The following is a 17,074-nucleotide window of genomic DNA, read 5'->3' as shown; positions in this document are numbered from 1 at the left end:
CTCATAAAAATGCCATGAGCATGGTGACCATGGTTTATATCTTTATCTCTTTGGATTCATGAACCACGTGCGACCAACGTCATCTGGCTGGGAAGGAGCGCTAGGAGCATTTGGGTGAACTCAACTGTTCATTCCTTCACCACTTGTCGGCCTCTCGCTATAAGCTCTCACTTGAAGCCGCGGTAGCGAATGAGGGGCCATTATACATCTTCTTACTCCATCACATAACTCCATAACCCCCGACTTCTGGAACCAGGACAACGACATCACAGCAACTCGCCAGGATGGATCGCCCAGAGCCGGGTCTCATCAGATGGTCGCCGAACGCGGGGCGAGACCTCTTTCTTCACATCAACCTCCAGCACCACGTCGTGCAGCTCTATGAGCCAACAGGCTTCGCCAATAAAGGCAACTTCCAGGCAAGGACGCTCGGCAAATATGACGAACTACCTCCTCTTACCACCTTTGACTGGTCTCCCTCCGTGCCCGGCCTGGTCGCCGTGGGCACCTCGACCGGCGTCGTCAACATCTTGCGCGTGGACGACAACTCAAACGCAGTCATGCATCTCAACCTCAAAATGTCCCGTACCTGCCAAGCTGTCGCCTTTAGTACCGCTGGAAAGCTTGCTGTTGCCCTGGACAGAGTGAGAAGTGACAACTGCCTCTACATCTGGGACGTCAACCGGCTATCGACCATGGATACCAATGCCTCAGGCTTCACTAGTGTTGTGCCCTTTACCGACCCCATAGATCGCCTCGAGCCCAGCGTGTCAGTCTCCAGCGTCAGGTTCTTCGAAGACAACCCCAATGTTCTCGTGGCCGGCATTAAGGGCCAGGGTCTCCGGATACATGATTTAAGAGGTAGCGTCACAGTTCAGGTTCAGGTTCACAAAGTGCGAGCTGACATAGTTTCCAGAACAAAGTCACAGCTCAGTGGTTCATTTCCCCACCAAATGTTGCAACAACCTTGCCATTGACTACGCAGACCAGAACTATTTTGCCTCCTCGGCCCTGGACCAGCCGGGTGTCATGGTTTGGGACCGACGCGCAACCCACCGCCAGGTTGCAAGGCCCTCGTATAACGATGCGGTTAAGGATGACGACTTACCCTGGGGCGGAGCCTTGCGTCTGGAAAAAGCGGTGCGCGTCCATACTCAGGATCCGGCCCAGGACACCAACACCTCCTACATCCGTTCCATTCGTTTTTGTCGAGACAAGCCCGGTATGCTAGGCGTGTTATCACGGGCCGGCCAGCTCCGAATCTTGGACACGAGACATGAATACGTGGAACCTAGTAACCAGTTCGAAAATAGCCCTGAGCTGCTCGAGGTGGCTCGATCGTATGAGATGGACCCTTTCTATCTGGACAACACCCGCCATAAGCACGAGAAGATCGTATCCTTTGACTGGATTACCATGCCTTCACCCATTGCCCAGGCCAGAATGCTTGTCCTCAGGAACAATGGCAATTTTGATGTATTGGAGAAACCGTCCTTTACGTCCGAGCATCCATTTAAGCTGATTCCGTGGCAACCACCCCACCGAGGACTGGAAGGTAAAGAACCACCTGAGGATCTACCCTACCCTTGGCTCCCGGGCGAACAAAAAACTCACAATCTTCTAGAAAGGATATCTTATCATCAAACCATGGACTTCGAGATCCCCCAGACGCAGGAAATCCTGGGACCCTTCTTGACCGAGAAGGTGTTGGCAAATAAGCAGCTATTCGGACCAGACAAGGCAAACCTTACTGCAGTTGTTGAAGACGCCATGCAGTCGGACGTTTACACTGACCTGCTAGGACCGGACGGCTTTAATCGAATCTGCGATCTGAAGTTCCCGGAGGGGTATTCTACAACCATGCCGATTGCTGAGAAGTTGGCGGCCCTGAGGATGACGGTTGGAGAAAGGTCACCAAACGGCTTGAACACGCGAGGTGAACCGTTAGGACAGTTGGAGCGCCATGAGAACTTGCTAATGAAACTCATGGATCGAAGCAACTTTCCCAGAGAGGCACAAGTTATCCTCGATCATACCATGATCTTCCGCGCAAAGGAGGGTTATCTTTTCAACTACAGAAGAAATCAGCAGGTCGTAGCCGATGACCCATGGCTTAAGGATATGTGGGCTTGGATTACAGGTAAGCTCATTCTCAGCTTCACGCCAACGCTGCTTAGTCTCTAACGAAGTCTCGTCTGTGACAGGAGCCGACGAAGCAGCTTCAGATGGCGGGATGATGTCTCATCCTCTCGATTTGAGCTACATGGGAGTGTACACATTGTGGACAAACGACCTTGGTAAGTCCTGATCCGCAATTATTATTTGGTTATCATCACTCTGACACGGAAATAGGGAGTAAACCTCAAGCAAGGCTATCGGACCACTCACATGCTCCTGACCAAGCTGGTTGGGAGCGTTGCTTGAACGCCATCAACAAAAAACTGGGGCTCCCAAAGTTTGACGGCGTCGATACGAAGCGTCCCCACCATCGCGAGATGTGTCTCGAGATGTGCAAATGGGGTCGAAACTATGACGCCGATTTGATCAATGGTCAATCCATCTCCAGCCTGAGCAAAGACGCCTCAGTATGGCACACCATGGCGGCTGCTCAAGCCCTCTTCAGGGGCGATACCAAGGGCGCCGTGCAAGTGCTCAAGCAAGCCAGCACTGATCACCCCGAACTCCTCTTTGTCTCTCTGGCATTGCAGCTCGTGGGCAACGTCACGCAAGAGGGGGACAGAAAGAACAAGAACAACGCTGTCAAGGAAGCCCTCGACTTTGACGAACGCGTGGCCTCCAAAACCGACCCTTACCTGCGCGCAATCTCTTCCATCATCGCCACGGGTGACTGGTTGACCATTGCCAACCAACGCTCTCTCCCACTCCGAGACCGCGTTTACGTCGCTGTACGCTATCTCCCCGACGACGCACTCACCGCCTGGCTCCACGCCGAGACCGAAGCGGCCATGGAGGCCGGCAACATCGAAGGCATCGTGCTGACCGGCATCACGGACCCTCTTGTCGACATCCTCGCCCGCTACGTATCCAAGTTCGGCGACTTCCAGACCGCCACGCTGGCGCTATCAATCTGCTCACCGCGCTTCATCGATGACGTGCGCGCCGCGGCCTTCCGTACCGCCTACCGCGCCTATCTCCAGCGGCACCACGCCTTCTTCCTCCGCGCCAAGTTCGACGTCGAGTCGACCAAGCGGAGCAAGCACCAGGGCCGCCCGACCCTCAGGCCCCCAGGCCGTCAGATCGCCCTGCGCTGCGTCTACTGCGACGCCTCGACGAGTCTCCACACCCACAACAACAGCTCCTCCAACAGCTCCAACCCCAACAGCCATTTACCTGGCAATGCGTCCCCCTCCATACCAACCTTCATGGTCCAACATGCCGCCGCTCAACAGGCTCAAGCCCAAGCCCAAGCCGCAGCGGCCGCAGCGGCAGCAGCACAACAGCAACAACCAACATCTGGAGCTTCGGGTGGTGGTGGCGGAGGCGGAACGACACCCAAGATCCCTATCCCTCCCCCGCCTCCTCCGGCCGACGCCCTCCAGCTCCCGCCGGCGGCCGCCGCGGTGCAAAGCAAGAATCCCTTCACTGAGAAGATGGTACAAGCGGGTATCTCTTGCCCGAACTGCAAGCGTCACCTGCCGCGGTGCGTAGTCTGTCTAGAAATTGTTGGCATGCCACGCAGTGATTTACCGGGGTCGGGCGGCAAGGAAGGGACGGGGATGGGCAGAGTAGTAGTAGTAGGAGGAGGAGGAGGAAGTACGATGGGAAGCCATCACGGCGGAGTAGGAGGGGACCATCATCACCAAATGGGAGTGGATATGACCAACAAAATGGCGGCGAGGTTCCCGACGTTCTGCTTGCAGTGCGAACATGTCCTACATCTGGATCATGCGAGGGAGTGGTTCGCTAGGCATCAGGAGTGTCCGGTGCCAGAGTGTAGGTGTAAGTGTAACTTTAGGGCGAATCCGGAGTTGAGGTATCGGTAGAAGGGAGGTGGAGGGGGGGAATAGGGAGGGAGAAAAAAAGGTAAAGGGCTCCTAGAGGCAGAGACACAGAGGCAGAGAGATGTAAAACGGGGAGGTGATGAGTGGTTCTGATAGGTGTACGTAGTAGTAATCACCTGGGTAATGTACTTATCGTAGCACTTACTTCCTATATGGACCGGAACTTTTCTTCTTCACTTAGCATCCATCACGCTCCTCGCTCGTCCTTTTTCTCATATGAGCCAAGATGCCCCTGAACTTCTGTAAGTCTCCTGAAGCTTCGATGATGGAGGAATACGATGTCATAGTAATCCAACCAACTGAACAGTAGAAACTGCTCCACGTGTTTCTGACCTACCTACCTCTTTACACCCCTTTCAGTTTCTCTTCACTATACATATGCCAAGTAAGGCTCCGCCTCAGAGCAACTTGGTTCTCTCTTGGTATTCTTGGCAATAATTCTTGGACATTTCTTGGCTGTCTTGGTTGTCTTGGCTGTCTTCAAGTTCTTGAACTCCTGGGAAGTCTTGGTCATTCTTGGAAGGCCTTGGGACGTTTTTTCTTGATCGTTTTGATTGTCTTGGACTCTTGGTTGACTTCTTGGACACTCTATTCGACTCTTGGTTGTCTTGGAGTCTTGGCAAAGCGGCTCGAATCCTCGAATCAATCGCCTACGCAGCGAGACTCAACGTCAGCGGGAGGTGCAGTGATAAAAGCAGTGACACAATCACACAAGCAAAGCCAAGAAGTTCTTCTCGATTGACATTGCTGTCATCTGGCTTCCCCTTTCTTCCAGAAGCTCCTGGTGTCGCAATGAGAGGCTGGGCGCCAAGATGTAGGTAAGAAGCTTGATGTGATGTCAAATTAAAGATGGACGGACGGAGTGACGGGAGTGGCTGGGGCCTGGGATTGCCTCAGGTGTGTGGTCGGGGTGAGCACGTGTCTACCGTCTCCGGCGTCGAGTCGCTAGAAGAGGCCCGGAGCCGTGGAGATTACCGCTGGAAATAGGTAGGGCGTTCCGGTGTTCCGATGTATCTTTTGAGTCTTGACAAATTGTGTTTGAATGATGGTTTGGGCATCCCTCTGGCTGGACTATCTGTCACCACTTGGCTGTTGAATGGAAGTTGAGGCTTGTCAACTCATTGTCTCGACGTTGGAAACAGTTGTCAATGTCGCATGCCCCTTACCTCCGTCCTACATCGTACATTGCGGTTGCCGAGAGATACCAAATCGCCAAGTCGGCCAAGTAAAGTCCAAGAACACCAAGAATGTCCAAGCCCTTGGCCTACTTGGCAGCACTCGGCGTGATCTCTTGGCTTTGGTCGGGATATGCCATCGAATAACACTTATTCACTCCAAACTTCATCTTCCTTCTGCCCCTTGTGAGAAGCCATCCTCAGAAAGCAGTTTGCTGGGCCCAATCAACCATCGGGCAATTGGTACCGTCCGACGGCAGTGGATTGCGGAACAAACCTCGGCGGCTTTCAGTCCGCAAAGGCGGAAATATCACAATCGGGCATCCTCATCCGCCGTCAACCGATCATGACAGGCCGCGGGACCTTTCCCTTTGCAGCCAAAGAGTGCCCACCGCCGTCATGTGCGGATGACCTTTTACCCAGACGGGGTTGACCAATCACACGGGGCAACAGCCGACCATGGCTCAATGGCCCCAATTTACGTAAGCTGTTAGCGGATAGCCAGCACTAGGGAACCCGACGCTGGGAGAGTCACCCGTAGCCACCAGCCCACCGCGATGGAGAGAGAGTCCACAAGCACATGCACGCTCAATGACGGCACAAAATATCTTATCAGATCGGTCATGGGATCGGGTAAATGTCGAAAGCCCAGACGGCATCGAGAACCATCAAGGGAACCCAAGCGAAGATGAGCAGTCAAAGCAAGCCCAAAAGCAGGAGAAACAGGATGGCGCTGAACCGAGACGGGCGACAGCCGCAAGAGTGAAGAGTCAACGGACAAGTGTGACCACTTCACCAAGGGGGCAATGAGGGGAGACGAGACTGTGGAGGGTCGCCAAGCTATTTTCTGCAATGCCAAGTCTTGGCACGGACTTGGCGCTCCTTGGCAGTCATGTCGTGCTGTTAGTGTCTCGAAGCGGCGCGCTCCCTGTGGTCCAGCTGGCCGGAGCTGGAGAGCGCGTGCTGTGCGATCTTTCAGCGGTCCCGCCCCACAGCGCCTTGTCCGCTCCAGGACCCCTCAACGTCGACCACAGCACGCCACATTGCATCACAAACAGAGGGTACCTGTGCCGGATCGAGCCTGGTCGTATCGTCCAATGAGACGGGCTGAGCAGGCTTGGCGTCCGAGCCCGCGACCGCCAAGAGAGGCTGCCAAGTCTTTTCGCCAGTACCGCCAAGGAGCAAGGCCATAATAAAGACAGTGAAGGCCCGCTGTTGATCCAACGTGTTTTCCCTCTGCAAACAACTTAAAATCTATCAAGACGTTTTGTTTGTTGGGGCTTTTTTCCTCTTGCAACTTCGAACAGACGACCAGAGCTTTTTGGCGATTCTTCCTGCGCGCGCATCAACCGACTGCAACTGGCACACCATCCAATCGCAGGTACCGATAACCGATTTGATACGGAACGCATAAGCCGTCTTCCCATTGGAGTCGCCGGCAATTTTTTCTTGGCTTTTCTTGGTGGGGTCTCGTCCTGAACACCTCCCAAGTCCCAGTCCCTCGTCTGGCTGTCACTGTCAGCATCTCGACTCGGACGGCTGTCACTATCACGCGCCGGCCGACAGTAACTTGTCCAACGTCGCCCAACCGCACCCGGACCGACCACTGAAAACGGTCAAACCTACTCGGTGAAATCGGACCCCGGGATAACCTGATCTCCGTTTCGCCCATTCAAGTCAGAGTACTCGGTACCTGATTTGTGTGTACCTCGGTATACCCGACACTTGGCACTTATACACCCCATCCGGTCACACAGTAGCAACCATGTCGTCCACACCGGCCCAGGAAAACGGCACCGCCAACGGCGCCAACACGGCCCCGGCCCCGGCCCAAACAACGCCCATTCCGGCTCCTGCTACCGCTGCCACTCCCACCACTGCCCCTGCCGCTCCCGCCAACGGAACTGCTGCCAATGCCATGAAGCCTGAGGCTTCATCCAACTCATCCAACTCTGCATCCAACCGCACCACTCCCGCTCCCTCTACTACTCCCACCACCACCAGCAACTCCTCAGCCCCTGCTGCTGCTCAAGATGAAAGTCTTGTCTGCCGATGGGCTGAGTGCAATGAGCGCTTCACTAGCGCCGAGGTGCTCTACGTATGTCAATACTCTGAAAACTCACATGTGGAGATATTCTAACACGATAAAATAGGAACACATTTGCGAGAAGCATGTTGGTCGCAAGAGCACCAACAACCTTAACCTCACATGCCAGTGGAACTCGTGCCGCACCACCACGGTGAAGCGCGACCACATCACTTCGCATGTCCGTGTTCACGTTCCCCTGAAGCCGCACAAGTGCGATTTCTGCGGCAAGTGCTTCAAGCGCCCTCAGGATCTCAAGAAGCATGTCAAGACCCATGCCGACGACTCGGTTCTGGTGGGTAGGTCTCCCCAGGACCAGAACGGTGGCATGAATGGTGCTTATAGAGCTCAGGCTCCAGTTCACAAGGGTATGTACATAACCACCACCCTCCGATTCGGTCTCCCGGAAATCTAGGAGACCAGTTTTCTTCAGTTCGGCCTCGCGCTGGGCCACCCTCGTATGCTCTTTGAGGCTAATTCGCCTCCAGCTCCCTCCGGTTTCTATGATCACAATGGCCATATGCGCGGTACTAACCAAGCCCCTTTTGGCCAGCCCCACCAGAATGGTCAGGCTAGTTACTACCACGCACAGTACCCAGCATCGCAGCCCTACCACGCCCCCATGTACTACCCAGCCCAGCCCATGGGCGGCCAGCGTAACGACTTCACCGGCCACCAGGCTGCTCCTTTCGATGCCCGGAAGCGTCAGTTCGATGACCTGAATGACTTCTTTGGCAGTGTCAAGCGCCGTCAAATCAACCCGACCTCCTATGAGTCGGTTGGCCGCGCTCTAATGCCTCTCCATGCTCCCTTGGGGCTTCACTCTGGAGGTCTGGCGACTGAGTACATGGCCCAGCCTCCCCACACTCTCGGCATGGCCAGCGCCCATCATCCGCTCACTCAGCACTACTACCTCCCGCCCATGCCCAACCTTCGCACCAAGGAGGACCTCCAGCAAATGGACCACTTCCTCGAGCAAATGCAAGCGACTGTCTATGAGAACACCGCTGTCGAGATGCGCCATCACTCGCCCACATATGCGACTCGCCCGACCATCGACCCGTACCCCGGCGCGTCCCTCGCCTCCCCTCTTAGCGCCACCTCTCCTCACTCGGCCGGCACCCCTGCGGTTACGCCCACTCCTAGCAACATGTCGTACACCTCGGGTCACTCACCAAGTACCTCTTCCACCAGCCTGTCTCCCACCACGCGCCACAGCTCCACCCCCTCGGTCTCCTACCCGACTCTGCCCAGCCGGCCAGGGCTCCCCTACCCCTCGACCTCGGGTCTCGGATCCAACTTCACCCACAACGAGCGCCGTCTTTCGGGCGGCGTCCTGCAGAGCGCGCGTCGCGCCGCCGATGAGGCCGACCGTGCGCCCACCCCCAAGGCCAGCGAGCAGGCCACGGTCAGCTCGCCATCGGAGGATTCGGAGACGGGCGATGTGAACGGACCCGAGACCTACGACGACTGGCTGCAGCACATGCGCGTCATCGAGTACCTCCGCCAGGGTATCCGCGCCCGTCTGGAGAGGCAGGAGTTTGATGAGGACGACACTAGCAGGATCGACCCCATGGTGCTCGAGTCGTCGGATCGGAACCAGCAGCAGCGGAACCAGCAACAGCAGCAACAGCAGCAACAGCAGCAACAGAAGAGCCCGAATCTGCCGACTGCGGCGGGTCCTTCGGCACCGGAGAAGCCTCTTTATCCTGTTCTTCCTCGCATTAACTAAGGTCCCTATGTAAGGAAGGCACAAGAGATTTTGGCGTTAAAGGCTGATAGGCGTGATGGTTGGGACAGTGGTTGGAACTGAACCGTGTTTGTTTTCTTTTCTTGTGTGTGTGGGGAGTTAAATGATTAATTGTGCCAGGCTATTGTTTCTTTCTCGGATGCGTGGTTGCGTGTGCGCTGTCAGTATTGATCGAAGGAAGGAAGGGAAGGAAGGAAGGAAGGTCTTGTCTGACATATCAGAACAAGAAGGGAAAAAAAAGAAGTTTGTTTGCTGGCTTTTGTTTTGTAAATATAGTACACTATTGCTACTTGCTGCCTACTGTGTGCGCAACCTTTTTCAAAGATACCTCTTCTCCTCTTTCTACCCTCGCTCGTCTTCGTTTTTTTGCTCCTCTTGAAAATATGGACAACAGATTCCATGTGCTTGGGTGTGTATCTTCATAAGGGTTGGAGATTACTGCTTGACAACGTCGTAGTCGGTGGTGATGGTGCTGTATGGAAGGTGAGAATGGCAAAGAGATGGATTGATGAAGCCGCCATGATTAAATGAAACGTCTAGTGTACTCTCGAACTGCGATTTCCCGGTTGCATAAAAGCGCAGTTATTTCAATCTCTCATGAAGCATATACCAAAAACTGGTCGTAGGACTTCTATTGACAAGACATGCCGCCATGGAACAGGACGCTGCGTAAGGTGACTGACTGCCTTTCGCTTTCTAGGTCGTTATATCGAAGCATTCGGCGTTGAACAACTTTATCAAATCTAGGTCTCTACAGTCCAATACTGCTTTGTTTGTTAGCTCGAGACCTCGGGTCAACTTCCCTAGGCGTTTTCATATCTATTGATACGTTTCGTTCCATGATCAAAGCCTGATATCTATCTTGAATATGTCAATTGCGATGCTGAATATGTGATATTGAATCTTATTAATACATTTCCGATCAATCCTTAAGCATATCCCATCCGTACCTAATCATTTCAATGCGTCCTTATAAGGTTTGGGACAACTCGGCATAGATCTCGTCTAAAATACTAGGAGTACCAAGCTAACAAATAAACCAACAGTAGATTGTAGAATACATCCCAGGACATTCAATGTTGAACCATTTTATTCCGCTTCCTGCCTTTACCCTGGTTCTCCATCTCATATGAAACTTTAATGATATCATTGATGAAAAACACAGATATTGCTTGCAAATCAACAGTTTCGGGTTATTTTCCGCGTCCATTTTGTGGATGTCTGGGGTGGTCAGGGATAAGGTGAGCTACCAAGGTGAGATGCCACACCGATGATGATCCACCTTGGTATCCAAGGTGAGGGATTAGGTGCCAATGCTCAAAACCATTCTGTGATGCTCACTCTGATCTCGATCCCCAGATGCCGGCCGGTCTCTGTGAGCCCGGGAGAACCAACTATAATACTTGGCCACTGGAACTGCCCGATGTTCACTAGTGTTTCAACTGTTCAAGATTCATGCGAATTCCCCGGTGTGAGCGACAACCCAAATCTATTAATGTGACCAGCATGCCGTGTGCTCGCTGAAGGGTCAAGCATCCAAATAAAAAAAAATAAAAAAATAAAAAGTTCTAGAAAAAAACATATCAAGAACCAAATATCAACGACGAAGAAGGGAGGAACCCCAGCACCACCTGCTAAAACATTTGAGGGTATCGCCGCGCAGCATACTATGGTATGTCTGATGTAGCCAAAATTCCCACCACACTTTTCCTCTAGGCAAGCCCTTCGACAAAGAAGTGAAATCCACAAACAAATTTCTTCCCTGCTTCCGTCCAATCAAACCAAAAAGGGGCAAGTTCCGTTATCTTTTCTCCAACCGTGCATATGTTTATCCCAATGTATTCTCCACCATATCACAATCTCCCCTTTCCTAATCGCTACCGTTCGTTGCGGCAGCTTCATCGCGACACCTCTTGCACATACACCAACCGCCCAACGCTCCTTGAGCCCATTCCCTTCGGTCCTTGACAGACAGATCGACGTCGCAGTAGTGGTTCAAGATCTCCTCGCCCGCCTTGATGCCGCCTGGCCGGTTACCGACGACTCTCGTCTCCCGAGCGAACAATGTCATCCGACCACCCCATTCCCAAGTCACGTTAGGATCGCAGTCGTGGTTGGCCAAGCACCAGAAGGGGTGGACAGCCGCTACCTCGGGACGCCCATCACGCAAGCCCTTGCGGGCAGACGCAGTGCCGCGGAACTTGCTGTACGCTGTGTTGAAGACCCATAGGTCGTGTTGAGGGAGCGTCTCGAAGATATCGATATCCATCTTCTCAAGAATATGAAGAGGGATCTCGATGTTGTACTTGAAGGAGAACGGCAACGTCCACTCGGGAGGCGGGCCGGCGTTCACCGACAAGTCAATATCGTTGAGCTGGGTAGGGACAAAGTCTCCCCAGATGTACTTGATCTCCTTCAGCTCCAGGGAATGGACCTCCTGATGGTTGGACATTGCCAACAGGCGAGCCAAGAGGAGGAGGTACAGGGATTCGGCAACATCCTTGGCCTCGGGGTCCTTCGCAATCGAGTCAACGTCCTTGTCGCAAACCGCCGGGTGGTATTGTTCCTCGGCCTGAGAGAAACAAAACTCGTCGCAGAAGACAGTATCATAACATTCCGGGCAACTGACGGCTTCTGTTTGCACTTTGAGCGGTGGTAGCTCAGTTCCGCAGGCATCGCATGTGGATTCCTTGTGACGGTTGTTCGCCGTCAGCAACGAGTACTCCTTCAAGACAGCCTCGCCAGGAGCAATATCCTCCTTCGCAAAGAGACCCAGCTGGTTACAGGTTGGGATGATCTCGTATTCGTCGGTGTTGGTCTCTCCCTCGAGGAGAACGGGTAGGCACGAAACCTTGACGGCGCACTTGGGCGCCATGGTTTCGAGCTGACCGTTCAGAAATGACAGTGACTCCTCCGAGAAGCGATCGGGCTCGTACGTGTTCCAGGGGTAGATCTCGCGGCGCACAGCACCGGTGTCGGGAAGATCATGGAAATCGATCGGCTCGTCGGGCTTCAAGCGCAATCTCCGCCTGGCAACCTGTTCGATATATCCCTTGGTTTCCAAGAGCTCCTTGTTTTCGGGAAGAATCTTCAGACCCTTTTCGACAAAGTCGGACGCGCTTGCTAGACAACCGCACAGGAGAAGACTGAGTGATAGGATCTGGAAGCAGCGAACAGAGGCTGTGGTAGCCAGTTGGCGGTACGGCTCGGATCCATCAACGTCCTCGCCATCGGCCATATTCGTGATGTTGGCAAGAAGGTCGCCATGGTCCAAGACTTTGGGATAAGGCTCGGTTGAGTGGCCCTCAAGAGATTCCTTGGCTGCTTCGTGATATTCGAACCCCTCGTTAAGAACTTCGTCTGTCAGAAGGAGGGCACGGTACGCATCGCCAGCCGCAAGGTCGGGGTACGCTAGCTCAGAATAAACGACGGCTCGCTCCAAGTAGAGGATGAGATCATATGGAGCAAGCGCCAGGGCATCGGTTAGGCGCTGACGGTGATCGACAAGGGCGGCGCGTTGAACTTCCCTCTCGTCAGGGACGGATGGGGCGGATGGGGATGAGCTTTCCATGGCGGGGAAGAAGGCTGTTGGCTGTTTCGGTTGCTGGTGCCGCGAGTTGGTCGAAAAGGCCTGGATGGTCTAGAAGGGTTGACGGGGTGGTGGTATGCTCGTTTGTATGGTCGGGCTGTTCGGCCTGGTCAGCCTGGTACGGCAGGTGAAAGGTGAGACAGTGAAGGGTGACAAGGACGACAGACGATGGACCTGATGGTGTGCGCGGGCAAGATCAAGGATCGACCAAGGGAAAACCCACTCCACGTCGAAGGATGATAAGTCCATGTTGGGGAGCAATGATGGTACCTTGGGAGGATATATAAGGTATCGAACAAAGACCTTGTCTTGTCCTGGATCGAGGAATATCTCGGCCCGCGAACTACTGGGGACCGTCGACAAGAAAGAAGAGGGGAAAGAAAGGAAGGCGTGCCTACCTGGCGTCCTGGGAACCTTAGGTAGGTTGGGTGGTGATTCAGTTGGCAGTGCCTGGTTCCCAAGTTGGAGTTGGTACTTCCTTGGTCGTTCCTTGGCTGAACTTCAGACCTTTTTTTGGTTGCTCCTCCACTATCGTCCCTTCCTTATTCCACCCAATATCTTTTCCGATCCGCCGGTTCTTCGCACTTTCCCGTTCTCGGATGGCAGCTATCGTTACCGTACTATAGTAACAGCTGCACCTCATCGACCTGCAGATGCGGGATGGAGCAAATGGAGGCTTGGAGATGGCGATGAGACGGTGGGGAATTGATCGATGGCGAGAAAAAAAAACTTTGATATAGAATGTTAGCTCGGTTTTTGCAAGTGGCAAAGAACCTTAATTTCTGCACAGGAAATGGCCCTCTTGTCGTCTGTCTGTTCCCTGTTTCTTGTAGGATTGCCGTACCAAGCTAACGTTTTATATCCATGCAGAGGTGTACTACGCCGGTACCTGAAGCCCACAGTCAAGGGACTTGGAGCAGAAGCAGCCCGAGCAGAACTGAATTACACTGCAGTCCGGATACTACTACACCCGGCACCCAGCTCTACACCCTGAACAAAAACCACTTGGAAATAGTGGGCAGTAGTGAGTGGGCGGATGACGGAGGAGCGGGAATGGGGAGTCAACACTAGTCAAGATCGAAACGTGACTGCGGAATGGGGAAAAGAGGGTACCGGTGGTGAAAAATAAAACGACTGAATCGGTTGAGAGGCCGTATCCGGGTGTATTGCACCTGACTTGCAAAGAACTGAAAAGGAAGCCAATGTCACTAGAGTCGCTAGAGCGAGCCTGAAACCACGTTATTTCTCGCGTCAGAATTTTATTTTTACCTCGCTGCTGGGTTGTGTGTTATCCCCGCCGTTTGCTCCCCCATCCATCCCGTCGACGAGTTTGAACCCTGCCCGGGCTCCCCAAGGTACGATCACCGAGAAGAGTTTGATGCCAGCCGTCGCAAATGCTCCGGATTCGACCCAAGCTAAGCCGATTAGCCGAGTCCAGAACGCTCATCAGCGAAAGCCCAAGGACCAGTCATCTCTCGACGGAGGATGCCGGACCAGAGCGCAATGACGGGATCGCTGCATCTCAATCTGATATCCACTGCCGCCGGCCTGCCAACGGCTTCCACTTCCACTGAATGACAGGGTGTCAGTGTTCGGGAACAATCACGGCACAGCACGGGAACCACCAGTCCTCCTCCACTGGCGTCAGGTTTTGTGGCCGCGCAAACCTGTCACAGCACGCCGATTTGGACCCCTTTCTTGAAAGGTAAAGAGTTGGGCTGCGATGAAGGAGGATAGAAAGGCTGATCGGCAGAGCTCCCGTCTCTCGCACGTAACGATACGGTAAAGTCTGGAAGCTTCATCAGGGCAGAATACCTCGAGGAGCGCAAACAGGACCCCGAAATATGATCTCGCCAATATTACGGTCGCCGTACTGATGAAACGGGTATCCAAGGGGCATCCTTACCGAGGACCGGGTCACAAGAGGACCCTTTGGATCCCCTCGGCCTGAACGCTTCCATGGGAACGGCCCCAATGAACCTTGGCGCCCACCTTGGGGACACCAAAAAACAGGGCGAAAAGGCAAGGGTTCACACCCACGTCTTCCCGAATGGGTTGGCTGGCAGGCGACAGGTTTGTCGTTGAGCGCTTGGTAAAATTCAGGGTCCTTCCCCAACTGATGGCTTGCATATTTCACACGCTCCTTGTCCACCACTAACCGCCAGTCTAGGCCCAGGGTTATGCTAGGGTTACACAAAATGTCAGGGTTAGACAGCCGGTTACGTCATGGGCTGCCTAGGGCTTCCAGGCCCAAGTCGAACTTTCGATCTGAAAAGAGAGGAAAAAGAAAGCTTCCCGTAGCCGGAAGAGGAAAGAAGCCATTCCGAAGCCTGAATGTTACGAGTCCCGAAGATCCAGACCGGCCACACTGTCCTACTCCTGAAATAACATCACATGGGACTTTTCCCTTTCCTGCTCTCTCCACCTACTCGCCATCAAGGAAATATCCCAACATACCACATGCCAACATGCGAATATGCCATCATATACCGCCAGACTATTTGCCAATGGTCTATGTTGTCATCCTCATTAACTGTCATAATCAGGCCATCGATCGGGGGACGTAATGACAGACGGACAAGCACGAGCACCTCGTTATTCCCTTCTCAGCCGTTGTTGTGTTCCTGTGGCCGGGCCTCGCCTCATTTACTTGTTCTAGTCTATTCCATTGGCTGCCTCAATTTCTTCTATGCTTGCTCTCTAGTAAAGGGAAATATGGCAATATCCACGCTGTCCATGCTAGCATCTATAGCCCCCCGTCTTACCAGGCATCCGTAACTCCGCATACCCGCACCCTGTACATCACCAGCTCCTTGCTCTCCACCATTATTGCGCAGCGGCCCTTAGATCACTAAGCCTGTCGACGTAAAATGATGGCACGGCAACCGCATCCGCTGCCTCCCAGTCTTCCTTCTTGCTCACTCCCGTCAGGACCGCAAGTGTGCCGCCCAGCCGTCCCTCGATGCCGAACTTGATATCGGTGTTGAGCCGGTCTCCCACCATGCAAGTCCGCGCGCGGTCCAGGTGGAACTTGCCCTCGATGGCATCCATCATGGCCTGGCTAGGCTTTCCGAGCGCCACGGGTTCCTGTCCCGTCATGTTGACCAGCGGAACGCTGATGGACCCTGCGCCGGGGAAGAAGTTGTGGTTCATGGGGAAGGTCGAGTCCATGTTCGTCGCCAGGAACACGGCGCCGCGCCGGAGGTACTGGTATGCGTGCGACAGCTTCAGGTAGTTGATGTGCAAGTCCAGGCCCGCGAGCACGCAGCCGACCTCAGGATCGAGTAGAGATCCGTCCGCAAGGCCCTTGAAGTCTTCTGGCGTTATGTCCCTCCGGAAAGATGGGTCGGTGCCACCAATGAATGGAACGTTCTCGGTCGTTAACTCCTTCTCGATGCCTGCCTCTCCAACCACAAAGACCTTGTTCTTTGGCGGCGCCAGCTTCAGAATCCTGGAGATGTAGATGGCGGAAGAATATGCGGAGCCAAAGATCTCGTCTTCATCTGCTGGAATTCCCAAGCCCTCGAACTTCTTTTTATACTCAGGACGAGACTTTGTTGAGTTGTTGGTCACAAACACCGTCTTCTTGCCTGTCGTCACTTTTGTCAGATCGGGTCCCATATAAACCTTCACAGGCTGGGGTTGTTTAACCTCTTGATCTCAGCAACTCGAGCGTCTCGACAACACCCTCGAAGACATGGTCTCCAGACCATAGCACACCATCGCAGTCGAACAAGAATACCTATTTTTTGTGTAAGTATTGCATCCAGGATTCAAGCGTATTACTGATGGCTCCACCGGGGAAGACAAACATCGAACTTGTCAATGAACTCGTTGATGGCGGCGACGTCGCCACTGAGGTATTTCGGCTGCGCCATGGTAGGGTTACTAGGTATGTTCTGAACAAAAATAGCTTATTGAAAAAATCGGAAGTTGTCGCCAAGTGATCGACCTAGGTAACTTTTCGGAGATGTTCGTTCAAGGCTTTCTGAAGGAGTAGTAACTGCTCACTGAGTCAGATTCCGTGGACCTGACCGTCGTCCCCAAAGGCGTGGCGATCGTGACTCTCACAGCACCTCCGAGCCCGGCCGCCACCCCGTTCCTGCCCCTGCCGCCTTCCGTAGTAGCGACATGATTGGCTACTGGCATGGTTGAGGCGCCCAAAATGGATCTGATTCGGGGCAAGTTGAAAGCTCCCACTCCCGCCCAGAGCTGCCAAAACGAAGCGCTAACAAACAACAAGCTTTCGCTCGTTGGCCCTGGTTAGGGAAACGATCGCCAGAACAAAGATGCCGGGAGATCAACTCTGTCAGTGTCCACGGCTTCCTCAGCGATTGCTTCAAAGCCATAAGATTGTCGAGGCTGGCGATACCTCTTAACCTCTTCGCTACATCGTTGTTTCGACCGACGATAAGCCGTGCTGCCGAAATTTCGAAACTGCGGAAAGACAAA

At 53.8% G+C, this 17,074-nt stretch overlaps 5 protein-coding genes across 5 annotated transcripts; 3 read left to right on the top strand and 2 right to left on the bottom strand.

Moving 5' to 3' along the window:
* Positions 1-284: 284 nt before the first annotated feature.
* Positions 285-4,004, top strand: B0H65DRAFT_510588 (uncharacterized protein; the record flags this gene model as incomplete). Its single annotated transcript, XM_062828416.1, has 4 exons — positions 285-861; positions 986-2,140; positions 2,205-2,297; positions 2,353-4,004. The coding sequence occupies 4 exons, from the start codon at positions 285-287 to the stop codon at positions 4,002-4,004; spliced, it is 3,477 nt and encodes a 1,158-aa protein (XP_062679397.1).
* Positions 4,005-4,248: 244 nt separating this feature from the next.
* On the top strand, positions 4,249-4,764 carry B0H65DRAFT_444460 (uncharacterized protein; the record flags this gene model as incomplete). Its single annotated transcript, XM_062825683.1, has 2 exons — positions 4,249-4,264; positions 4,409-4,764. The coding sequence occupies 2 exons, from the start codon at positions 4,249-4,251 to the stop codon at positions 4,762-4,764; spliced, it is 372 nt and encodes a 123-aa protein (XP_062679396.1).
* A 1,891-nt stretch (positions 4,765-6,655) lies between these two features.
* B0H65DRAFT_498069 (pH-response transcription factor pacC/RIM101) lies at positions 6,656-9,381 on the top strand. The gene is made up of 3 exons (XM_062827807.1): positions 6,656-7,295; positions 7,351-7,651; positions 7,772-9,381. The coding sequence occupies exons 1-3, from the start codon at positions 6,963-6,965 to the stop codon at positions 9,013-9,015; spliced, it is 1,878 nt and encodes a 625-aa protein (XP_062679395.1). The 5' UTR covers positions 6,656-6,962; the 3' UTR covers positions 9,016-9,381.
* A 1,337-nt stretch (positions 9,382-10,718) lies between these two features.
* Positions 10,719-12,736, bottom strand: B0H65DRAFT_259729 (uncharacterized protein). The gene has a single exon (XM_062822600.1). It carries the CDS (start codon positions 12,602-12,604, stop codon positions 10,904-10,906), a length of 1,701 nt encoding a protein of 566 aa, XP_062679394.1. The 5' UTR covers positions 12,605-12,736; the 3' UTR covers positions 10,719-10,903.
* Positions 12,737-15,448: 2,712 nt separating this feature from the next.
* Positions 15,449-16,771, bottom strand: B0H65DRAFT_510584 (HAD-like domain-containing protein; the record flags this gene model as incomplete). The annotated part of the gene is made up of 4 exons (XM_062828415.1): positions 15,449-16,212; positions 16,274-16,364; positions 16,435-16,491; positions 16,634-16,771. The coding sequence occupies 4 exons, from the start codon at positions 16,769-16,771 to the stop codon at positions 15,449-15,451; spliced, it is 1,050 nt and encodes a 349-aa protein (XP_062679393.1).
* Between the last annotated feature and the right edge of the window lie 303 nt (positions 16,772-17,074).

The sequence above is a fragment of the Neurospora tetraspora genome (assembly GCF_033439725.1).
Source record: "Neurospora tetraspora strain CBS 560.94 chromosome Unknown B0H65scaffold_6, whole genome shotgun sequence".
NCBI classification, from domain to species: Eukaryota; Fungi; Ascomycota; class Sordariomycetes; order Sordariales; family Sordariaceae; genus Neurospora; species Neurospora tetraspora.
Note: the sequence above shows the minus strand (reverse complement) of the source record. Positions and strands in the feature narration are given on the sequence as shown.